Source organism: Meles meles, chromosome 1, assembly GCF_922984935.1.
Source record: "Meles meles chromosome 1, mMelMel3.1 paternal haplotype, whole genome shotgun sequence".
In the NCBI taxonomy this organism is placed as follows: Eukaryota; Metazoa; Chordata; class Mammalia; order Carnivora; family Mustelidae; genus Meles; species Meles meles.
Genome location: NC_060066.1, coordinates 165,439,023 through 165,465,087, shown reverse-complemented (window position 1 = coordinate 165,465,087; position 26,065 = coordinate 165,439,023). Strand labels below are relative to the sequence as shown.

The window sequence follows — 26,065 nt, the reverse complement described above, 5'->3', positions numbered from 1 at the left end:
AGAATCTCCAGCAGACTCTGTGCTGAGCACAGAGCCTGACACAGGGCTTGATTTCACAACCCCGATATCGTGTCCCTAAGCGAAACCAAGAATAAGATGCTCAACTGACTGAGCCACCTAGGCTCCCTGTTCATCTTTTTTATTAGAGTCATTCCAGTGGGTGTGAAGTATCTCACGGAGTTTGATTTGTATTTCCTTGACGAATGATGGCATTAAGCATCTTTCCATATACTTATTGGCTATTTTTATAATTCTTTGGAAAATGTCTATTTAAATCCTTTATACTTTTTTTAATTGGGTTATCTTTTTATTATTGAGTTATAAGTGTTCTTTGTATATTTTAGATACAAATCCCTTAGCAAATAAATGCATGGTTTGTAAATATTTCCTCCCATTTTGGGGTTATCTTTTCACTTTTTTGATAATGTCCCCTGAAGCACAAAACTTTCAAATTTTGATGAAATCCAATTTATATATTTTTTTTCTTTGGTTGTTTGTACTTTTGATATCATATTTAAGAAACTGTTGCTTAAATCAGGATCTTGAAGATTTGTACCTATGTTTCTTTTTAAGAATTTTATTATTTTAGCTCTTATATTTAGGTCTGTGTTCCATTTTGAGTTAATTTTTGCCTGTGATGTGAGTTATAAGTTGAATTCATTTTTGTATGTGGCTATTTAGTTGTCCCAGCCCCATTTTTTTCTCCTTTGAATGTTCTTGTTACCCTTGTCTGAAATCAGTTGACCACAGATGTAGAGATTTATTTATGGACTTGCAATTCAGTTCCATTTATCTACACATCTGTCCATGTGCCAGTACTACACTCTCTGGATTACTTTAGCTTTCTGTAAAATTTAAAACTGGGAGGTGTGATTCCTCCAACTTTGTTCTTCTTTTCCAAGGTTGTTTTGGCTCTTCTTGGATCCCTTGCATTTCTATATGAATTTCTTGATCATCTTATCAATTTCTATAAGAAATCCAGCTGGGATTTTGATATAGATTTGATACGGAATCTGTAGAGCCACTTGCAGAGTATTGCCATCTTAAAAGAGTATTGCCATATTAAGTCTTCCAATCCATGGACATGGGATGTCTTTGCTTATATTTAGGCTTATCATTTTTTTCAATGACGTTTTGTGGTTTTCTACATATAACTTTTGCACTTTTTTGTTAAAGTTATTCCTAAGTATTTTATTCTTTTTGATGCTATTTTAAAATGAATGATTTTCTTAATTTTATTTTAGTGTGTTTATTGCTGGTATATAGAAATACAATTGCTTTTTGTAATCTGATCCTGTGTCTTGTAAGCTTGGTGTTCTACTTTATTAGCTCCAACAGTTTTTTGTGTATTCCTTAGGATTTTCTGAATGTAGGATCTTGTTCATCTGCAAATAGAGGTTTATGCTCTTTTTAAGCCATTTAATCTGGTGAATAGGTTGTGTGATGAAGATTTCATTTGTAAGTTGAAAAATTGTCATATAGGTACTAGATAGTAGTTCAGGGTAACTAAGTGGTCTAGATAGCTTCAAGTTATGAAGTAGTATTCTTTGTTTGATTTTACTGGTGAAAATCATTCTAAAATGTTTTATGTATTTTCCTTGCTTAGAATTTGTGTAATATGGGTGGTGTAGGAAGGACTAACATTGATTGAATGCCCATTAGCATATTAGCATTTTGTAGATAATTTATGTACCTACTTATGTAAATCTCATATATTTCTGTGATAGATATCTTTCTGGTGGGGTACCTGGGTGGCTCAGTGGGTTAAGCCTCTGCCTTCGGCCCAGGTCATGATCTCAGGGTCCTGGGATTGAGTCCCGCATCAGGCTTTCTGCTTGGTGGGCAGCCTTCTTCCCCCTCTCCCTCTGCCCGCCTCTTTTCCTACTTGTGATCACTCTCTCTCTCTATGTCAAATAAATAAATAAATAAATAAATAAACTCTTAAAAAAATTGATATCTTTCTGGGATTTTTTTTTCATTAGAAAACTGAGATTAGTCTACGGCCATACCACCCTGAACATGCCCGATCTCGTCTGATCTCGGAAGCTAAGCAGGGTCGGGCCTGGTTAGTACTTGGATGGGAGAAAACTGAGATTAATGGACATATTCATGGTTATATATCTAAGTTATAACTCTTGAAACTGATATTTAAACCCAGCCTCTCTTGCTCCCCAGTCTTGCTGTTTTCTGAATACAGTAAACATAATTAGGATTATTTATCAATGTCAGTATTATGAAGTGATGAAGAAAGAACTAGAAATGGCATAGCACTGAAGACTTGAAAGACTGTGGACCTTGGGACGCCTGGGTGGCTCAGTCGGTTAAGCTGCTGCCTTCAGCTCAGGTCATGATCCCAGGGTCCTGGGATAGAGTCCTGCATCAGGCTCCTTGTTCAGCAGGGAGCCTGCTTTTCTCTCCGCCTCTGGCTGCTTGTGTGCTCTCTCTCTCTCTCTGACAAATAAATAAAATCTTAAAAAAAAAAAAAGACTTTGGACCTTACTTTTTTGTAAAACTCATTTTTTGCTTTCCCCCCCCCCCCCTTCTTTTATCTACATGACATTGTAAGGTATGTAAACTTGACTTCCTTTTTAAAATAGTAATAAGTAGGGGCACCTGGGTGGCTCAGTGGGTTAAAGCCTCTACTTTCAGCACAGGTCATGATATCAGGGTCCTGGGATCAAGCTCTGCATTAGGCTCTCTGCTCAATGGGGACCCTGCTTCTCCACCTCTTTCTCTGCTTTCCTCTCTGCCTACTTGTGATCTTTGTCTGTCAAATAAATAAAATCTTAAAAAAAATAGAAATTGAAAAAAAGTTAAAAAAAATAAAATAGTAATAAGTAAACCATCCTTCTGTGTGTTTTTGATCCTCCAGAAAATCATTGTCACCTGTTATTTCTATGTTTTTTGGCTTGTTTGCATCTTTTAAAGCCTTGTGATTTTCAAGTTGCTGACTTAATGGACTGTAGGGTTTTTTATAATATTCTGTTTATGGTAGCTAGGCTTCAAAGATGGTCCTTAGTAAGGATCTTCAATCACATTTGTGTTGTTTCTTTTTTCGTCGAGTCTGGGCTGGCCTGTGCTTTATATTAACCAATAGAATGAGACAGAAGTGAGGCTCTGTCAATTCTAGGGCTGGTCATTAAGAGGCAACTTCTGCTTGCTCTGTTCTGGAGCTCTGAAGTGTTAATGTAACCAGCTTAGGTATTCAGCTGGAGAAATCACATGGAGAGGCCACATAAAGAAGAAAGGTCTTGAGACTATATTAGAGAGAAGGCATTGGCCAGTGCAGTGTCTCAGTTGAGCCTCTCCATCTGATTTTTTTTTTTTTTAAGATTTTATTTATTTATTTGACAGAGATCACAAGTAGATAGAGAGGCAGGCAGAGAGAGAGAGAGGGAAGCAGGCTCCCCGCTGAGCAGAGAGCCAGATGCGGGACTCGATCCCAGGACCCCGAGATCATGACCTGAGCCGAAGGCAGTGGCTCAACCCACTGAGCCACCCAGGCGCCCCTCTCCATCTGATTTTTATGATATTAGAGACTCCAAGCATGACCAGTGGGAGAACTGCTCAATTGAGCCCAGTCAACCCACAGAACTGTGTGATACAAGAAAAAAAGTTGTTTCAAATTATTAAGTTTGGAGTGGTTTATTAAACAGGAACAAATAACTCAAACACTGTTCTAGTTTATCTCTTAATTTCTTTTTGTAATTGAGAGAAAAGTAACAAAGTGAGATGAACAGATCATAAGTATACAATTTGCAGAGTATGATACATGTTTATATCTATGAAACTAACAATTTAATTGATATATAGAAAATTTCCTTCACCTCAGAAAATTTCTTCATTCTTCCTTCTGGTCAATGCTCACCCCTCATAGACAGTAACTACCTTGTGTCAACTTCTTTAATGGCTTTTTGGCCAAATTTACTTACTTCCTTTATTTAGTTTTATTTAATTAGTTTTTATTTAGAAATCATAATGACATTTAGTATGTCTCTGTCCCACCTCTCTGGTGCTATAAATTGAGATTTAGAGGTAAAAAGTAGGGGAAATTGAAGAATAAAATAAAAATATATACTTGAGTATGAAGAATTCTGATGAATATGTATTTTTCAATATGTGTAAGAACGTATTCATGATCATACTTCTTACTCATGGCTCTTTCCTATGCTCCAGACTCTGTTATCCCATACTTCTATGGATTTTACATCCTTCATTTTTCCATCTCTGTGAGCCAGAGAGTTCTGGTTCAGCATCAACAAGCTAGGGTAGAGATTGTGGTACATTGCTTACAATGCTTAAAAAGAGGAAATGAAAATTGGTCAGCTAAAACTAAATAATCAAAAAAAAAAAAAAAGAACTTAAACTAGTTACTTGGCATACTGGTCTAATTCAGCTCTGACATGCCTGTGGAAAAACAGAGGAAAATGGCTGGGCCTTATCAGAAGTCCTAAGTCATCTTTATGTACCTCGCATCATGGAGTATTAAAGGAATTCAGTCTATTATGAGGGTTAGGTCCTGCCAGGATTTGCACAGGAAATACAAAAGTAAGAGTATGTACCATATGAATGATGGTTGAGCTTTAAAACACTGTAAATCTGTGCTCATGTAAAATGTGGATCCTTGCAGTGCCCCAGGCTCTCAGAAACTAGATTCGCAACTTTTGTTTTCTTGAGGAAGGACTGGTAACTTTTAAGAGGGGTAGGCAGGGGTTAAAGCATAGAAGTTCCTCCTTAAAGATTATTTCCTTTTATTTGAGGTTTTTGTGAAGTTCTTAAAATTTGCCTTAGAAATGCCATTGGAGGGGAGGGAGTTATTAGTATTTTGGGGATTAGAATTATTTCAGTACAGTACTAATAATATTTCTAAGACATAATGTTTGTAAAGTACGTGGTCTAGTTCCTGGTATACAGTAAGTGGCCAGTGAATACTAATTTCCCATTAGAGTTCAGAGAAGAACATCAAAACCAAGTGAGAAAAGGAAAAAATGGCTTAAAAGTGCATCCATGAGCCAGAAGAAGTAGGATTTAGATAGGCTGATATTGAAGAGGACATTTTTGTCATGGTAGTAGGACCCAGATAGCAAGCCCCACTTTGAGTATAGGTGAAAAGTAGTGGTAAAGATGGCTGTAAAGGTAATTTGTATCATATTTTGGAAACTCTTTAGTATTATTGAGAAGTTCATAATAAATCTGTTAAGTAATGAGTCACTGAGGATGGTTTTTGGACTAAAGAGTTACCTAATCAAAACTGAGCCACAGGGAGATTAATATGGCAGTGACATGTGGCATATGCTAGAGTGAAGAAAGACTAATGGCACAGAAATCATTCTGGAGAGTACTGCAGTAATCCAGGCTGCAGGAAAACCTGATTCCTGGGTTTGATCTCCAGGCAGAGAGAGAGAGGAGGAAGCAGGTTCCCTGCAGAGCAGAGAGCCCGATGTGGGACTCCATCCCAGGACCCTGAGATCATGACCTGAGCGGAAGGAGAGGCTTAACCCACTGAGCCACCCAGGCACCCCTCAGGAGCTTTTCTATTCAGTAAACTTTACTATCGCTTAATAAACTTTGCTTTGCTGGTCAAAAAAAAGAAAGAAAAAAAAAAAAAGCAGACCTAAGTCTGTTGACTCCCAATTTCAGATTCTTTCTGTTTATATGCTCTTGCATTTCAGAAGCGGCTCTTAAGGCTACCATTAGCAGTCAGGAATTTCGTATACTTGAGAATATTCAGGAATGTAATGGACAGGTTTTTTTTTTCTTTCAGGAAATCGAGAACTACTAATGGTACCATAAAAAACCAAGAGGAGGGGCACCTGGATGGCTCAGTTGGTTGAGCAACAGACTCTTGGTTTCAGCTCAGGTCATGCTTTCAGGGTCATGGGAAAAAAACAACCTGAGAAGATACTACCTTTTAGATACATACAGTTTAGTAGGAAGAAAATTGGAAGGATATCTGAAAGCTTTATTCACTGTTTCAGAGATCCTCAGGTGGCTGATGGGGTTATAACATTTCCCCAGGAAACTTCAATACACATTTATCAAAAGCACTAGTGTATTTTGTTACTTTGTCCCTAAATTACTCCATTGGAATACTCAATTTCTTTAAATATTTTAGTTATCTAAGATGGAAGGAAATATAAGAAATTGGTAATATTTGTTGCATTTGGGAAAAGAGATTAATGTCAGAGAAACTGGAGTAGAATTTGTACTTTTAAGTTTTATACCGTAAGAACATTGTGACCTGTTTGAAAAGGAACTAAAATTAAATTCTTTTCTTTCTATGTCCTTTTTGTGGATAGAATATGTTTAAAATACTTGACTGTATTTGAATGTCACATAAGTGGCCTGTATTTTCAGTTCATTGTCCATATATTTTGCTCTTCTTGCAAAAAAATGTGTGTCCATAGTTGAAAATTAACGATTTCAAATTAAGAAAAAGGAAATGCTGCTAGACTCTTAGTCTGAAATCCTTTAATTGCAAAACAACTTTTCTCTTTTCTTGTTTAGGTTGGGTGTTGAAAACAAAAACATATTTTAGTAGAAATTCCCCTGTATTATTGCTTGGAAAATGTTACCATTTTAAATATGAAGGTAAGTTCTAAATTTGTATGTAATCCATTTAAAAATCTTTGTAGAAATTCATTGTGTAACTGTTTTCATTGTTTTATTTCCAGATTAATCTACTTTTGGCACATTTCTTTTTGTTTCTTACTTATACTTTTTTTTTATGTTAGTAAAATACACATAACATAAAATGTACCTTCTTAATAATTTTTAAGTGTACGGCTCAGTAGTATTAAATACATCTATAATGTTGTGCTAATGACATTATGACCACTTATCTCCAGAACTTTTCATCTTGTAAACTGAAACTTGACCCATTAAAAAATAGCTCCCCAACCTTTTCCTTCCCTCAGCCCCTGGCAACCACCATGCTACTTTTTATGCCTGTGTTTTGGCATATTTCTTTTAAGAACCTGTATTTTATTTATTTATTTATTTATTTTTAAAGAACCTGTATTTTATGTAACACAAAATATATTGCCATATGGTTTGGGTTTCTGTTGAACTCCTTGAGGATGAAAATCATGACCTCTTTTGTTATATCCCTCATAGTTTTGGACTTATGATAGTGTGAATGCTAAGTAAATATTATTGATATCCTAATATCCCTATCAGGTTCTCAGATAGCTTTAAAGTATAGCTAATAATTAAAAGTAGCACCTTAGTTAACCTAATAATGGTAGATTTTTCAATTCTTAAGGATGCTCCAATTTCTGAAATTAATTGACCTTATTTGATATTTTTAAGTTTCCACATATACTCATTCTCTTAATAATTATATGTTTTTTGTTAATAATTATCATGTATTTTCTTTTAATAATTTATGTCACTTAATGAGTGCCTTCTATGTGTCAGGAATCATGCTAAGCTCTTTGTGAAATGTCTTTTATTCTTACAAAAGCCTAAAACATTGATTCAAAATATCCTTACCTTATGAGTATGGAAACAGGAGCTTAGAGAAGTTAAGTAATTTGTCCAAAGTCACACAGGTATTAAATGGCAGAGCTAAAATTTAAACCAAGACTATGTCTCACTTTATGACGGATTTTTTTCTACTAAATGTCTTTGCTTGGTTTTGTGTGTATGAGTGTGTGTATTTTGTGTGAATGTGTGTGTGTGAGTGAGAGAGAGGGAGAGTAGAGAAAGAGATAATGTATGTGAGAGTATGTCATTATCAAGGCTATTATTTTTGGTTGACCTATTTTGGCATATCATTTATCAGCAATTTTCTAAAACCTTGTAAATGTCTTGTAATAATAACAGCTACCATCTTTTGTTATGTGCTAGGCAGCATTTTAAGTAATTTACATGTTTAACTGATTGAATCCTCACAGCATTCTTGAAGGATGAATAAGAAGGTGATGGACAAAGAAGGGATGCATTTTAGTAAATAGAATGGCACAAGATATTAGAGAGTATATTTCAGAAACAGAGACGTCTAGTATAGGTATGGTGGGAGAGGATTCTGAAAATAATCAAATTATGGAAGGGTTTTTGAATGCTATACTGAAAAGTTATATCATTTGTTTATAGGCAGAGGAGAATATGGGCTTTGGGGTCAGACATAAGTGCTTTGAATTTGGCTCTTTTTACTAATTAGTTGTTACTTTAGGCAAATTATTTATTCTTCCTAAGTATTAAGGATAACTGTTTCATAAGGGTTTAGTGATGTGCCTGATACATATGAGCATCCTAAATAATATTATTATTCATGATATAGGAAATTGGGGAAAAAGTTATTAAAATTTTTAAAATTAAATAAAAAATTTCTAAAGTAATCTCTGCACCCAGTGTGGGGCTTGAACTCATGACCCCAAGATCAAGAGTCTCATGCTGTACTGACTAAGCCAGCCAGGTACCCTTTATTAGAATTTTTTTTTTAAGGATAGCATTAAAGATTTTTTGGAAGAAATACTTGAACAGATCTTTATAGTGGGCTCTTGGAGGCCCTCAACTCAAGAGACAAAAAGTAAATAATATAGGAGGTATGAATGAGACAAATAGAAGACTATAGTTGACTCTTGAACAATGGGTTTGAATTGTACAGGTCCACTTGAATTGCACAGGATTTCTGCAGTAAGTACAGTAAGTACAGTACTGTAGATATATTTTCTCTTCCTTGTGATTTTCTGAATATTTCTTTTTCTCAAGCTTGTTGTAAAAATAGAGTATATACTACATATACAAATATGTGTTAATTGACTATGTTTTCAGTAAGGCTTCTTACTGATCAGCAGTAAGCTATGAGTAGTTCAAGTGTTCAGGGACTCAAAGTTATACATGGACTACAGGGTTGGTATTGGAGCCCTAATCCTACATTGTTCAAGGATCAACTGTATTTTGCTTTGGTTTAGGAGTGGTGATAGAGAGAAGGAGAAAGGTGTGGGGATCTGCAGGGAGAAAGGAGAGGACCTAGAAAGGTGGTAAGAGGCTGCATGTCCATTGAGACGTTCCCTGTTGACATCCTCTGATCTTTAAGTAAAGTCGGGTTAGCTTATGAAGTGCTTGGTCTAAGAGGGGTTCTTTTGGAAAGGGGATAAATTTGACATGTGGAATGAAGAAGACAACTCATATTGTAGTGGCTGGACACAGGGAGGACCATTAAAGCTAAAGCTATGGAGAATTAGCAGAAATCTTGGAGGGTAGGTTTGGACTCTTACAGGTCACGGAATTTTTGGCATGAGCAAGTTGTCTACATTTTCAGAGAGATAGAGTAGGGTGCCCAGTTGGCTTCCTAATTGCAGTGATTGTTATTTTCTTAGATTTTTGAGCAAGAAAATGCTAAATTTCACATTGATCTTGCCCAGAAGGAGCTCATAATAATCATAACTAATACATGCTTTGTATTTGTATCAGAATAACTGATAGAAGAATGATTGGAAGTCAATTAACAGGCAAGATACAGTGACTCTGATATAGGGTAGTGGAAATGGAAAGGAGGGGATGGATTTGAGATATTTTAAGAGAGTATCAACAGCATTTAACATGATTGGATTTAGTAACATGAGAGACAGAAGATAAAGAAGACTTAAAAACTATTATCTTGGATGATAGGGAGTATTAGTAACCAAATGTGCTATATTAAAGGAAGCATGGGTTTGAGGGTACATGTAGTGTTTGAAATACACTATTTAGAAATGAACAGTCTGAGTGAAGTTGGCTGTTTAGAATTTATTTGTATTTATTTTCAAAGAGGTGGCCTTTGAGGCCATTGGGTAAGGTCATATTGATGGAAAGTATAGGCAGAGAACATCCATCTTGAAGGATATCCTGATGAGGAAGAATTAGTGAATGAAATTAAGAAGGAATAGGCAGTATATAGGACAAAACCCCACAATGGTATATTATCAAAGACCAAAGGAAAGAGATTTTTAGAGAGAAAGAGTTGGACAAAATGTTTAATGCTCAAAAGAGGTTGAGTAGGAAATAGCCTCAGTATAGGCTCTAGGATTTAATTGCTGATGACTTTGGAGAGAGCAGTTTCACTGGAGTGGTAAAGATAGAAAAGTAACAGTGGCTAGCCTGCATTTACTCAGCATGGGTATGATATTTGGTAGAGAAAAATTTCTTTCTTTTTTTTTTAAAAGATTTTATTCATTTATTTGAGAGAAAGAGAAAGACCGAGGGATCATAAGCAGGGGTGGGGCATAGTGAGAGAGACATGCAGATTCCCTGAGTGGGGAGCCTGACACCAGACTTGATTCCACAACCCTGAGATCATGACCTGAGCCAAGGTCAGATGCATAACCAACTGAGCCACCCGGGTGCTCCAGAGAAGAGCTTCTTATATAAAATATAACATTATAGGGGCACCTGGGTGCCCACCTCAGTGGGTTAAAGCCTCTGCCTTTGGCTCAGGTCATGATCCCAGGGTGCTGGGATTGAGCCCCACATTGGGCTCCCTGTTCAGGAGGGAGCCTGCTCCCTCCTCTCTCTCTCTCTGCCTGCCACTCTGCCTACTTGTGATGTCTGTCTGTCAAATAAATAAAATCTTTAAAAATAAATAAATAAAACATAACATTATCGCCTATACAAGAAAATATTGATCAATTTGACCAAATACAAATTTAAAATATCTATATGGCAGAAGACACCATAAACAAAATTTCATAGCAAGCCAGATAGAGAAGATATTTACACATACTCTTTCATTCTCTTTTCATGTGTGTAGGTGTCTTATCTGTGTGTGTATCACATGATGATCTTTTTAATCTCTCCATCTACATCTTAAACAAAAGACTCGTATTCTGTTTATCTTCCTATTCTGCTAATCTCAGCATCTTCACCTACCACTCCTTAAAGTATCAAGGGTCTGTTTCAGCACCAAGCTAGGATATATGACCGAAACAACAGAATCCAGTGGAGGAAAGACTTTTTCTTTGTATTATTTCTTTACTACAAATATTGAGTTTTTATTATTTTAAAAATTTTATATTAAATCTTTAGAATTTTGAAATTATGAATTATTCATACATAGAGAAGATAAAAACCTTGTGTATATACTTTTAAGGAGTATAACAAAACAACTCAACATGAAAAATACAGTATTACTTTATTTAGCTTTAATTTGATATGACATAACACTGTATGTTAATTACATTGCAAGAATTCTACTTGCTCTTATGTCACCATTACTTGATATTCTCCTTTTTTATTAGAGCTACATTTTGACTTTAATTTGCATTTCTCTGATAACTAATGGAATGAGCATATTTTCATAAACATTTTTCCATTTGGATATGTCTTCTATTAGATTCTCTTTTACTTATTGATTCATTCCTAAGTTTTCTTTATGTATTCTAGATGTGAATCCTTTTTTGAAAATATCTATAGGAAATGTCTTCTTCTAATCTTTTGGTTACTTTTTAACTCATTTAATGTTATCTTTGGAAGAACAGCAGCTCTTAATTTTAATATAGTCTGGTTAACTATTTTACCTCCTTAACATAGTTACTGCTATTGTGTTCTGTTTAATAAATTCTTGGTTACTTTAGGACAAGAACATGTTCTCTTCAGTATTTAGAAGCTGTCATTTCTTTGTTCTCTCTGGTTGTTGTTGTTTTGGTTTGGTTTTTTTTTTTAAGATTTTATTTATTTATTTGACAGACAGAGATCACAAGTAGGTAGAGAGGCAGGCAGAGAGAGAGAGGAGGAAGCAGGCTCCCTGCAGAGCAGAGAGCCCGATGTGGGACTTGATCCCAGGACCCTGAGATCATGACTAGAGCCGAAGGCAGAGGCTTTAACCCGCTGAGCCACCCAGGCGCCCTCTCTCTGATTGTTTTCAAGATAATTTTTTTTTTTTTTGTCTTTCATGTGAACTTTCTTTTACTTTACTTGGAATTCATATCTTTCTTAAAATCTGAAATATTTTCAACCACTTTTAATTTATAGCTGTTCCCCATTCTTCCCATTCTCTCCAGCATCTCTGATAAATCTTTGTTAGATTTTTTTTCGTGTCTCTGAAATTCTTTGGTTTTTCACATATTCTATTACTTTGTCTCTCTGTGCTGTATTCTGAGTAATTTCTTTAGCTCTTGATTCTGGTTTCTTAATTATCTCCTGAGCGGTATATAATTTTCTGTTTAATCTTACACCAAATTTCTAATTTTACTTATTATATTTTTCATTTCTAGCAGTTCCATTTGATTTTCTTTTGTATGTGCCTCATCAGTTTTAATAGTCTGGTTTTAGTTATTTGTCTAACTTTCAATATTCTTCTATTTTTTAAACATATGCATACTTATTTTATCCTGTATTCAATAATTACAAGAGCTGTAGTCTTTGAGGGTTCATTTTACAATTTGCTTACTCATAATTATTTCTCATATTAACTTGTTTAATTGTGATAGTCAGCCTTGATTGAACCCTCAATGTTAATAGCAGTTCTCTTCTGTTTCCTTTATCAGCTTTCATTTCATTCTTTGTTGTGGTTCTTTGAGACTTCCCATGCTTCTTAGAGTTCTGCTCTCACATCTCTCCCATCATAAAAAACAAAAGCAAAGCAAAAGTTTAAAAACCCCTTTTCCTTTGGTTCCACTTATCCTGCGTTCGCCTGACAAATGTTTATTGCATCCATTATGAACTGAATGAATTCTCTGCTAAGTACTGGAGCTTTAGGGGTGCAGAAGAAAGCATTCCTTCTCCTCTAGTGTACTTGAAATTTGGAAAGGAGGCAAATGTAGATAAATATTATAGATTAATTAAGATTGTGAAAAGAAAAGCCAGTAAAAGAATGGAATAGTAGGGGCAGTATTACTACAGTGGAAACAGGACAATAAAGTTCATTTAGTATTGGTAATTTTCCAATAATATTTAGAGTAAATTTTTGGGGGGGACAGAAAGGGGGAGGGGCAGAGAGAGGGAGAATCCTAAGCAGGTTCCACGCCCAGCATGGAGCCCTAGTAGGGTTCATCTTCTGACCCTGAGAACATGACATAAGCCAAAATCAAGAGTCAAAGGCTCAACTGACTGAGCCACCTGGGCGCCCTGTAAATTTTAAATTTAGAGTAAATTTAGAGTAAACATGTAGAGTAAATTTAGAGACTAGTTTTTTTTTTTTAATTTTATTTGTTTATTTGACACAGAGAGAGAGAGAGTACAAGCAGGGGGAGCAGCAGAGGCAGCAGGAGGAGCATACTCCCCGCTGAGCAGGGAGCCCAATGTGGGACTGGTTCCAGGACCCTGGGATCATGACCTAAGCTGAAGGCAGCCACTTAATTGACTGAGCCACCCAGGTGCCCTAAAGACTAGATCTTAAAAGGATAAAGAATTAATCACTTCATCAAGATAGGAGATTAGGCAAGCCACAGGATGAGGTGTGAGAGTTATGTACTATTGTATCAGATTTCAAACAAATTTAAATGTCTCTAAAGTAGAAATTTTGGACATATTTATAGGGCCTTGTTAAATTTCTAGGCATTTCTATTTGTAATTAACTTCAAATATCGAGAGAAATTCATTGGTTTGGTAGTCATTCTTTTTATTGTCATTGAATCTGTATGCCACAAGTTACCTTCATTAAGCTGAATATTATGAAGTTTAGGTGACTGATTTTTTTCAGAATGAACTTGAAGGAGGATAGGTGCAGCAAGAATAAAGAATAAAAGCATGAGGGGCGCCTGGGTGGCTCAGTGGTTTAAGCTGCTGCCTTCGGCTCAGGTCATGATCTCAGGGTCCTGGGATCGAGTCCCACATCGGGCTCTCTGCTCAGCGGGGATCCTGCTTCCCTCTCACTCTCTCTGTCTGCCTCTCTGCCTACTTATGATCTCTCTCTGTCAAATAAATAAATAAAATCTTAAAAAAAAAAAAAAAAGAATAAAAGCATGATAAAACTGCTTTAACATCCTGCAGAAGGGCATTGGAAATTGAACTCCTTGGAATTGAGAGTTGTAGGTAGATTTATCTATCCACCTGTCCACCCACCTAAACCAAGCAACATTTATTAGGATCTACTTGTTTTAGACACCGTGCTGCATGCTGAGGTTGTAAAGGTGACTAAGATATTCTCTCTTTTTTGTTTTGAGAGAGTGATCAAGGAATGTTAGTTCATTTGAGCCTCAGAATTTGTAAATTATTGGGGAAACAGTGACCACAGTTTTCACATAGAAATTGTATTATAGATAATCAATTTGAAAAAGCTTTTTAAAATGATATATGTGGGTCAGAGTGGTTTTTAAAAAACTGTATTTCAACATGAAAGGATAACTATATACTTAGGAATTTTATATTCTTACTCTTCAGCTTCTTAGTTTTGATTTTATAATTTGAGTATAAATATTCATGACAATAAATACAATGTGCACATTTTAAGAACTAGTTTATGGGATTATATTCAGTCTTACATATTGACAAATCATAATACTTTATTTGCAAATCTCATTTTAGAGAGCACTAATATGTATATCCTCAGCCAAATGAGGCAAAAAGAAAAGGTATTTTTATATTATCCCCTCATAAAAGAGTTGATTGTATTTGGATTATAGGATATTATTATTAACAGTATTACTGATGATACCTTTTATTAGCTAGTTCAAGAGTGTACAAAACATTTCAGCATCATTCGCATTTGATTTTCATAATAGCCTGATTAGACAGAATAACATTTATCTTCATTTAAATTGAAAAAAAAAAACTATTAGAAAAATTATAATATACTCCATATCTAATGGACAGTAATGGGGACATAATACCATTATTGACATTTCTTTGCATATATTTAGACTATAGTTTATATTTTTATTTTGTAGATGAGAATAAACTGTTACCTGCAAGATCAGGATGTACAATAGAAGATCATGTAATTGCGGGAAATGTAGAAGAATTTCGTAAAGATTTCATTTCAAGAATATGGTTGACCTATAGGGAAGAATTTCCTCAAATAGAAGGCTCGGCTTTGACAACAGACTGTGGTTGGGGCTGTACATTAAGAACTGGTCAGATGCTATTGGCTCAAGGACTCATACTACACTTCCTTGGTAGAGGTAAATAAAATCTGTTTTTGCACGGAATTTTTGTTTTGGGGAGCCAGGGACAGAGGAAGAAGGAGAGAGAGAATCTTAAGCAGGTGCCATGCCCAGCGCAAAGCCTGACATGGGGCTCAATCTTAGAGCCCTGAGATCATGACCTGAGCCAAAATCAAGAGTCAGAGACTTGACCGACTGAGGGACCCAGGCTCACCTGTTCGTTTTTTTAAATTTGAAGTCCAGCTTATAAACTGTGTAAAATTTCCTATAGTTAATTTCTTGACTTCCTTATGTCTTCTAAAGGTTGTAACTAATCTACCATATTCCATCTTTATTGAACTAGGGTAGGTATGACTTACATGTATGAGTTTTTAGTAGCCTTTGGTTGTTTTATTTAGTTTTTTTTTTTTATTGAATTATCTGGATTATCTCCAGTTCAGTAAATCGTGAGCAGGTCAATGGCAGTGACTTTGAGCAGGTAGTTGATATTTGTATATTATTTCAATCTTAAGAAATTTAAGCCATTTCTTTATTTTCTCTCTACATATCAATAATGCCTTAAAATGTTTTTATCTTTACAAATATGATTATAATCAGTTAACTTGATTATGCATATTCTTTTTTTTTTTAAAGATTTTTTATTTATTTATTTGACAGAGAGAGAGATCACAAGTAGGCAGAGAGGCAGGCAGAGAGAGAGAGGAGGAAGCAGGCTCCCCGTGGAGCAGAGAGCCCCATGCGGGGCTCGATCCCAGGACCCTGAGATCATGACCTGAGCCGAAGGCAGCGGCTTAATCCACTGAGCCACCCAGGCACCCGATTATGCATATTCTTAATAAGGTTATCATGCTTTATCTTAAGGTTATCATGCTTCATCTTAAGATTATCATGTTTCATCTTTTAGACTTTTAAAAATATCATTGATACTTATTACATATATCTATTTTTAAAAAAGAAAAACCTTTCTTATCATTTGTTAGTCCATTTTTTAATAATTTGTACATTTGTAGGAAGATTTTAGTTTAGTATTTTAGCCTATCGTATATGGTTATTGCTAAGTATTATATTTTTAAAGTGTTAAATAATTTCCCTGCATTGCATGGCAAATATTTGGTAGCCTTTCTGTAGGGATTATTGATGAGATTATTTAGAGAGAATGTTTATTCAAGAGTGGCATGGATATGGGCGCCTGGGTGGCTCAGTGGTTTAAGCCACTGCCTTCGGCTCAGGTCATGATCTCAGGGTCCTGGGATGGAGTCCCGCATCGCATCGGGCTCTCTGCTCGGCAGGGAGCCTGCTTCCCTCTCACTCTCTCTGCCTGCCTCTCGGCCTACTTGTGATCTCTCTCTGTCAAATAAATAAATAAAATCTTTAAAAAAAAAAAAGAGTGGTATGGACAATACAAAGAAAAAGAATTTTTAAACTTTCTCTGAGATGATTTATTTGTAGTCTTGTGCAGTCACTGACAAGAATTGGGATATTTTTCACAGTCCTAATTAGTTCTCTGAGTCTATTATTCATTTTTTTAACCTAAAGTTACATGTGTGCTTGAAACTGTCTTATCATAAAAACTGTGAAGTAGTGAATATAGTTGGTTTGGGGGGGATCTTTAATCTTTAATGACTTCTGTTTATCAACTTTTCATTTACTAGAAAATTGATATTATTCTCTAAACAATGAATATTTTGAAAGGATTGTTTGAGAAAAAAACAAAGAAATTTAAAACTTCCATGGTTAGCCTTATATTTTAACATATAATCAAAATCCGCTTTCTGAAGTTATTCTCTGATTAATGTTAGTGATTATGTTTATTGTGCCTTCGGATAGTCAAGACTGGATGTCTGATAAACAGTACTGGTAAGGGAGTACAGATGTCCTCATTCCATTTCAGCACTGTCAAAGAAAACAAAAGAAAAGAAAAAGAAAAGCATTTCTGGAGTTGTTTATTTGTACCTGAGTTTACTATTTTTTGGAAATTAATCTCAATACTTTTTTTAAACATATCTCAAAGCTTTATTAAGATATAATTTATATAACATAAATTCACTCAGTTAAAGTGAACAATTCAGTGGTTTTTGGTATGCTTCCAGGGTTCTGCAACCACCACCGAATTTTAGGACATTTTCATCATCCCCCCAAAAAAACCTCCTATCTTATGACAGTCACTCCCAATACCCTGCTTGCCATATGCAACCAGTCTACTTTCTTTCTCTATAAATTTGCCTACTTCTAAGTTTACTATTTTAGTTTAGTAACCTATATGACTTTAAATGCTATCTACTTATTTTAGTAGAATTGTTAAAATCTATTTAAAAGATCTGAACACCTTGCTTTGGAACTACTATAGCTTGGACGTGGCCTGATGCTTTGAACATTGAAAATTCAGACTCTGAATCATGGACTTCCAACCCTGTAAAAAAATTTACTGCATCATTTGAAGCATCACTTTCAGGGGAAGGAGAACTCAAAACCCCAACAGTTTCTCAGAAGGAAACAATCAGAAGGTATTCTGATGATCATGAAATGCGAAATGAAATTTATCACAGGAAAATCATCTCTTGGTTTGGTGATTCCCCTTTGGCCCTCTTTGGTTTACATCAACTAATAGAATATGGAAAGAAGTCTGGGAAAAAAGCCGGAGATTGGTATGGACCAGCTGTGGTTGCTCACATTTTAAGGTAAAATTGTATTGAAATCTTTCATCTTACGACAGAGGTCCTTAGACATAGAAATACTGATTTTTGCAGTGCATATATAAAATTGGCAGTTTTAAAGTCTTTCTGCTTGAGAATATTCACAAGGAAGCTTTCATTTGCTAATAAGGAAAAAACAAGACCTTGCAACTCTAGTTGCATTTAATTTATCTATGACAAATTTTTCTTTCATTCAGGTATAGATATCCAGGGTTTCTGTCTAACCAGGTTTTCATTAGACCACCTTATTGGAATGTTCTAAAAACTAACAACTCTTTCAACCTTGGAACATGCATAACGTTATTGTTTTTTTTTTTTTTTTAATAGTGTAACCTGGGGGTTGTAATGTACTGATAGTGTAATGGAATGTCAAGAGCTAAAATTGATGTTTTCTGCATTTCTTTGCACACATCAAATTCCTGTGAATTGTAAATGTATGGGACTATTAATATTATAATTATATCATAGTAAAAGAAAAGGGTCTGTGACATTCAGAGTAGTTAGAAAAAAGTCAAAAGTCAAATTTCACTATACCTCAGCCTTTTATGTGCCATTTGTTTGGATACTGCTTGATTTAAAAAAAAAAATGTCTTATTTGTTGTATGTTCCATTGTTGTAAATGGAATCATTAATATGTCATCCAGATATAGTATATTATAGTAAGTTTACTCCATTTAAAATCATATATAAATTAGAAATTATTATAAATTTTTTTGCATATTAACAGGCTTTTATATTTTATAGGCCAGATGCTTACAAATGGAAATGCATTTGCCTAATGTTATTAAATGGATTGTTAATAATATCAAGTGCTGCTTGATATAATATTTATAAAAACATAATTATAAAAGCTTAGTTTCTACTCTCCAAGATACTACGTTCTGACACCAGGGATCAGAACACTTTTTCTATAAAAGGCCTCATGGTAAATATTTTAGGCTTTGCAGGCTATAAAGGGCTCTGTTGCCTATTTTTCTTTTCTTTTTTTGTTTTATAACCCTTCAAAACTGTAAAAACCATTCTTAGCTTACAGGTTGTACAAAAACAGGCCACAGGTTGTATTTGGCCTATGGCCCATAGTTTGCCAGTCCCTCTTCTAATTTAACACATGCAAATGTAAATAATAAGTCACGTGAAATTAAAAAATTATAAAGATACAGTTAAATAAAAGTATATTTTTCCAATTTGTCTAATTTCCTTTTACAGATATTATTGTGGCTTTTTTCAAATCATATGTGCCACTGAGAACATAATACTCACTCAAATATTTTTCAGCTTGCAATTTTACTTACAGAATTCTAAGACTCAAAATTAGGAAATTCATTTGTTCAGTTACTTAGGTTTTGGGTGAAGGGAAAAATAGTCATGCTTGCACTTATTTATCTATTTATTTTAAAAGATTTATGTATTCATTTGAGAGAGAGAGAGAGAAAGAATCTCTAGCAGACTCCCCACTGAGCATGAGTGCATCTGGGGCTTGATTTCATGACCCTAAGATCATGACCTGAGTTGAAATTGAGTCCAAGTCTTAACTGAGGTGCCCCTGTAACTTATATTTTAATGTTCTTTGAGTAATTTAGTATAAGGATTGACTTGATTTAGATATCATTCAGATAATAGTTTTGAGAGCAGACACTATAGGTTAAATAAGAAAGGTAAAAAAAAAGAGATGATGGCTCTTTCCCCTTAAATGAAACCTTTAACTATTAACTGGAAATGTTTGGCTTTTAAAGGATGATATGTGTTGTTTTTTAGAAAAGCAGTTGAAGAAGCAAGGCACCCCGATTTACAAGGAATAACTATTTATGTTGCACAAGACTGTACAGGTGAGGAATATATATAATTCTAATGTTTATCTATTATTTGGTTATACTTTTTAATTTAGATATAATTGACATATAACATAATAGTTTCACCTTTACAATATAAAGACTCAGTATTTGTATATATTGTAAAATAATCACACAGTAAGTCTGATTAACATCTGTCACCATATATAGTCACAAAAATCTTTTTCTCTTGATAAAGACTTTTAAGATCTACTCTCTTAGCAACTTTAAAAAAATATTTTATTTATTTGTGAGAGAGAGGGAGCACACAAACGGAGGGAGGGGCAGTGAGAGAAGGAGTGGGACAAGGACAAGCAGACTCCACACTGAGCAGGGAGCTGGATATAGGGCTTGATCCCAGGACCCCGGGATCACCACCTGAGACCTGAGCCGAAGGCAGATGCCCAACCAACTAAGCCACCCATGTGCTTCTCTTAGCAACTTTCAAATATAACAACAAGGTATTATGAACTGTGGTCCCCATGCTCTACATTACATTCTCGTGACTTATTTATTTTGTAGCTGGAAGTTTGTACCTTTTGACTCCCTTTACCTTTACCCGTTTCACCCTCTTCCCCACCCACTGCCTCTGGAAGCCAGCAATCTGTTCTCTGAAGGTGAAGCTCATTTGATTAAAGTATATATATTAGTTCAGAAGAGTCAGAGATAGGAATGGTCATGTGTGTGCTGCCCCAGAAAAATGAGAGAACTTAAAGGTTTATAATTAGAAGCCATTACTGAGTAGTTTGGAAAAAGTAAGATGATAGAATTGAAACATGAAAAGAACTCTTGTTGCATTTTTGTACCTTTGGTTTAGATTGACTACGGGAGATAGGGAAGCTGCTGAACAGAAGAATTTGGTAGCTCTTAACCTAAATTTGAAATTTAAAGGGAAGAAGTTGGGCACAAGTAGCAGAATTTGTTAATCAGCTAACTGTTCAAGAGCAGAAGAGTTTGGTTTTCTTCAAACAGGGAGTTTGAAGAAAGCTGTTTTGTAGTTGTTAAACAAAACAAAACAAAGTTTCGTCTGTATATGGTTCTACAAAATCCCCCCATTTTCTCTTGAAGTATTCTACTTAGGCTGTCAACACCCATCACTCTACCCAGACTGCTCTTACAATAATTTAATCTTGCTAAAAATCCAGGGGTCACTTCTCAGTCCTCACATTACATAATCTACCAGCAGCATTTGACACAGTCGACCATTTTTTCCTTCTTGTAATGTTTTGTTTACTTGGTTTTTAGAATGCTGCTTTTAGGTTTTCCTTCTATCTTGTCCACTCCTTCTCTGTCTTCTTTGCTGGTTTTCCTTACCTTGGTGATCTCTAAAATTGCACTCGGCCTTTAGACCTTTTCTCCTGTACACAGATTTGAATTTACCTGGTCTCATGGCTTTACAGAACCATCTGTGTGCTGTCAACTCCCACATTTATAGGACCTCTCACCAAATCCAGGCTTTATATCCATTACTGCCTACTCATCCTCTCTGCTTGCATGTTTAATAGATATCTGAGACTTAGCGTGTCTAAAACTGAATTCCCGATTCTCCTCTTCTTTCCCTTCCTATGGTTGTCTATAGTATGTCTTTGTAAATGGTATGTCTCTTATTCTGTTTACTTATAGCAAAACCATTCAAATAATCCCTGACTCCCTTTTTTCCCTTCTTCTGTCTTTCATTTAACATATTAAGGAGTTCTTTAATTTACTGATCACTTTTAACCAGCTCCGAATGTCCAGCCCATGACTGTTCCCTACCTTCACAATTACCACCCTTGTTTGAGCCACTGTCATCCTCGTGTTAGATTACTGCAATTCTTTCCTTCCTTCCTTCCTTTCTCTCTTCCTCCCTCCCTTCCTTCATCTCTTTCTTTTGTTCTTTCTTCCTTTCTCTCTTCCTCCCTCCTCCTTCCTTTTCTTTTCCTCCTTCCCTTCCTTCCTTCCTTCCTCCTCTTCCCTTCCCTTCCCTTTCCTACCTTCCTTTCTAGATTCATTTATTTGAGAGAGAGCATGTGAGCATGATGGGGGAGGGACAGAGGGAGAGGCAGGGAGAGAATCTCAAGCAGACTTCCTACTGTCTGTGGAACTTGACACAGGGCTTGATCTTAGGACCCTGAGAGCGTGACCTGAGCTAAAATCAAGAGTTGAATGCTTAACTTACTGAGCCACCCAGGCACCCTGTTTTCTAACTATTGTATATGCTTCGGGCCTTGTCCCTACAGTCTATTATCAATACAGGAAATAATAGTGTAAGTCACATTAGGACATTCCTTTTCTAAACTCTTTTTTTTTTTTTTAAGATTTTTATTTATTTACTTGACAGAAAGAGATCACAAGTAGGCAGAGAGGCAGGCAGAGAGAGAGAGAGGGAAGCAGGCCCCCTGTTGAGCAGAGAGCCCGAGGCGGGACTCGATCCCAGGACCCTGAAATCATGACCTTAGCCAAAGGCCGCGGCTTAACCCACTGAGCCACCCAAGTGCCCCACCTTTTCTAAACTCTTTAGTGGCATGCTATCTCACTGAAAGTAGAAACTGCAGCCTTTACAATGGCCTTTAGGAGTTCACCCAGTCTCGGGGTGCCTGGGTGGCTCAGTGGGTTAAAGCCTCTGCCTTCAGCTCAGGTCATGATCTCCGGGTCCTGGGATTGAGTCCCGCATCGGGCTCTCTGCTTGGTGGGGAGCCTGCTTCCTCCTCTCTCTCTCTGCCTGCCTCTCTGCCTACTTGTACAATAAATAAAATATTTAAAAAAAAAAAAAAGAGTTCACCCAGTCTCGTGCTTGCTTCGGCAGCACATACACTAAAATTGGAAAGAGTTCACCCCGTCTGGGGCACGTGGGGGCTCAGTCGGTTAAACGTCTGCCTTTGGCTCAGGTTGTGATCCCAGAGTCCTGGGATTGAGCCTCACATTGGGCTCCCTGCTCAGTGGTAAGTCTGCTTGCCTCTCTCCCTCTGCCACTCACCCTCACTCGTGCTCTCTCGTTCTTGCTCTGCCCTCTGTCAAATAAATAAATAAAATCTTAAAAAAAAAAAAAAAAGAAAAGAAAAGGAGTTCACACAATCTGTCTTCATTCTGCCCCAGTGTTTTACTTTATCTCCTAACCTTATTTCCTCTTATTTTACCCCATGCTAACTTCCCTCCAGAGACACAGGCCTCTTGTACCTGGAATGTGCTGGTTATGCTTCTGCCTTAAGGCATTTGCATTGATTGATCTTTATACCTGGAATGCTCTTCCCCAAGTTCTGGCGTTCTTGATTTCTTACTTTGTCTTGACTTAACTGTTAGGTTTCTCATAAGGCCCTCCTTCCCACCTTATTTTAACTCCCACCCCCCACGCCTGTATTTCCTATTCATCTTTCTCCCTTTGTTTTTCTTCAAAGCACTCATCACCATCTGATGTATCCTTTTTTTTTTTTTTTAAGATTTTGTTTATTTATTTGAGAGAGAGAGAGTGTGCATAAGTGGGCGGGGGTTGCAGAGGGAGAGGGAGAAGCAGACTGCCCAGTGAGCGGGGAGCCTGACGGGGCCTGATGGGATCATGACCTGAGCTGAAGGCAGACGCTTAACCAGCTGAGCTACCCACGGGCCCCAAACCATCTGACATACCTTATATTTTACTAATTTACTGTCTGTTCCTTATATTAGAGTATATGATCTATGTGGACAGGGTTTTTCCTCTATATTGCTCACTGGGGAAGTCCTTGGTACCATATAGTAGCTACTCAATAAGTATCTGCTGAATATATAAATGAGGTAGACATTTTTTAACTCATTGAGACCTTGATAGTGATATCAGAGATCAGATGACTGGCCAATGAGGAGGAGGGATGAGAGTAAAAATGTTTTTGAAAATCATTTTTATAAAATTTAATACATATTTATTATATTTTTCTCAGTTTACAGTTCTGATGTAATTGATAAACAGTGCACTTCCATGGCCTCTGATAATACAGATGACAAAGCCGTTATTATTCTAATCCCTGTTAGACTTGGTGGGGAAAGGACCAACACCGACTACTTAGATTTTGTAAAGGTATGAAATAACTAATTTTTTTAACACAATGCTAGCTAATATGAAAAATACAGAAGATTTGCAGTCTTTTTTTCTATGAAATGGATAGTCATATAAAGCTTGGATTTTAAATTTCAGTCCTGTAAGATCAAAAATGATTTAAAGGGTATGTTGTTCTATGACCAAGTAAAAAGCCTTTTAATCTTTTTGTAGCTAATCAAAGAGACATAGATGCAGCAACAGTCATAATATGTAATATGTCTACCGTTCCCATTACCCCATTTGTGATTGTTTAAAAGTATGTACCTTTATTTATAAAACCCACATTAAACTATTTTGAGATGATTGAAACAAACTGAGTTTTCTGTTATTGCTGTATCATCTCTTAACTTGTTTCCTGTGCCACCAAAGGTCAATAAGTAGAGTGACTGTTTTATATAGACAGAAATGATGAAGATAGTATGGGGGAAGGTTCCATCTTGGTTTTTTTTAATATTAGCCAGTTAAAAATCTATTCTATTTGAGAACACATAATTCTTTTTTCCAGATGAACCTGTCTAATAATGTTATTTTGTTTTGGGCAGCAAGACATTCACTTGTCACAAAACTTTAACTTAAAAGAAATTTTTTTTTATTTAAGTATAGTTGACACACAATGTTACATTAGTTTCAGATGCACAGCATAGTGACTCAGCTTCTCTGTGTTATGCTTGTACTCACCACACTGGTAGCTACCAATTGTCATCATACAACGCTTTTACTGTATCATTGACTATATTCCCTATGCTGTGTCTTTTTTTTTTTCTTTCAGTTTTTTCTTTTTTTAAGATTTTATTTATTCATTTAAGAGAGAGAGAGAGAGCACAAGCAGGGAGGAGGGCAGAGGGAGAGGGAGAAGCAGGTTCCTTGCCGCAGGCTCCCCACTGAGCGGGAGCTGATGCAGGCTTGATCCCAGGACCCTGAGATCATGACCTGAGCTGAAGGCAGAGGCTTAACCAACGGAGCCACCCAGGTGCCCTATGTTGTGTCTGTTATTATGACTGTGACTTATTTATTCCATAACTGGAAGCCTGTATCTCCCATTCCCCTTACTCATTTTGCCCATCTCCCCCACGTCCCTTCTCTCTGTTTATAGGTCTGATTCTGCTTTTTGCACGAAACTTTAACTTTTGAAATACTTAATTTTGGTTAATATTATAGTATTCATATTATTTTCATAGTTCTAATAAAGTTCTCATCTTTTCAAGGCCAGATATGGAATTCCTCTTTGAATGGAGTCTTATGGCATACAGTAATCTTGAAATTTGTCTCTTGTGTTTCAGTAACAGTTTGTTCCCCACACGAAGCGTTGTGGTCCATGTGTATATGATTGAAACATATATCCTCACTGTAGATTGTGCTGTTTCTAAAATCTAGAGCAATTGTTTTCAATACATGGGATATAGAAGTTTTCTAGCTGGTATATTGGCTTTTTGTAATAGTTACTAAAATTCTGCAGGCATACCTGTTATTAATAATACCAATACTGTACTATATTGGTAACATATGAATTCCCTAGGTAGAACTGGGGTTTGCTTTCTAACATGTGGGCTCTTTAGTAAAGTTAATGGTAGAATGTGGGAAGTTATGAGCCATTTCATCTAGCGAATCCATTGAAGGTTTTGGGACTTCTGGCATGTTGCCATGTCTCAATAGGTTGTAATCACGTTTGAACTGGATTCCCTGTGTCTTTTCTATAACCATGAAAAGATTAGAAACTGAGACAGTCTTGAAATTGACTCCTTTAGCCAAACCCCCATTTCTGGTAGAATGGGCTGCAGATGGCTTCAAGGCATGTTTCATATAGCTGAGGGCTTTGCTACTTGGTGGTATTAATATTTCTTATCAGATGGCAGGATTGCCTCATGCTCTTGAATGATTCACTGGAGCCTGAATATAGTGAAACAAACCATGGTTAGCTGTTAAGAGTGATCCTCAGTACCTAGCATATAGGAGTTGCTCAACAAATACTTGTTAACTCTCATATTTGTGTAACACTTTTAATACAGATATATCTCATTTTGCCTTCGCAACACCTGGGAACTATCTTATCTTCATAAAACAGAAAAGAGAGATGTCAAGTCATAAGTTTAAGTTCAGATAGCAAACTGGTAATGTGTCTTTTTTCCTGCCAAACCATTGTGCATTGTACTCTCTACAATTCACCACTCAGTTATATTTTTCAAATTTATTAATCAAGGTAATTCCAATCTTTCAGAGATGGTACCATCCCCCGCTACATTCTCTGAGTAGAAAGAAGTTTGGTATGGTGCTTTATCAGCTCTTAGCTCAGGAAGTTTGTTTGTTTGCTTATGTATTTATTTGTTTATTTATATTTTAAAGGACCTGGGATGGGGAAAATCTAATATGTTCTTCTCCAGCAAGACAAATTAGGACTTTTCTTTTTGACTGATTACTTCAGTCTTATTTATTGCTTTCTGAGTACAGCTCAATAAATTCTCACCACCAGAT

The 26,065-nt window shown here is 36.0% G+C and overlaps 1 protein-coding gene across 4 annotated transcripts in view; it reads left to right on the top strand.

Moving 5' to 3' along the window:
* The window catches only part of ATG4C (autophagy related 4C cysteine peptidase), an 84,448-nt gene that overhangs the window by 23,777 nt on the left and 34,606 nt on the right, over window positions 1-26,065 (top strand). For 2 of the 4 annotated variants that reach the window (XM_046026745.1, XM_046026736.1), the window contains exons 3-7: window positions 6,508-6,591; window positions 14,811-15,044; window positions 17,374-17,704; window positions 19,475-19,545; window positions 23,439-23,575. In XM_046026745.1, the coding sequence (XP_045882701.1) occupies window positions 6,508-6,591; window positions 14,811-15,044; window positions 17,374-17,704; window positions 19,475-19,545; window positions 23,439-23,575 (857 nt within the window). Of the gene's footprint in view, window positions 1-5,764; window positions 5,861-6,507; window positions 6,592-14,810; window positions 15,045-17,373; window positions 17,705-19,474; window positions 19,546-23,438; window positions 23,576-26,065 lie in introns of all 4 variants that reach the window. The other 2 variants (XM_046026753.1, XM_046026763.1) reach the window with 2 other exon arrangements.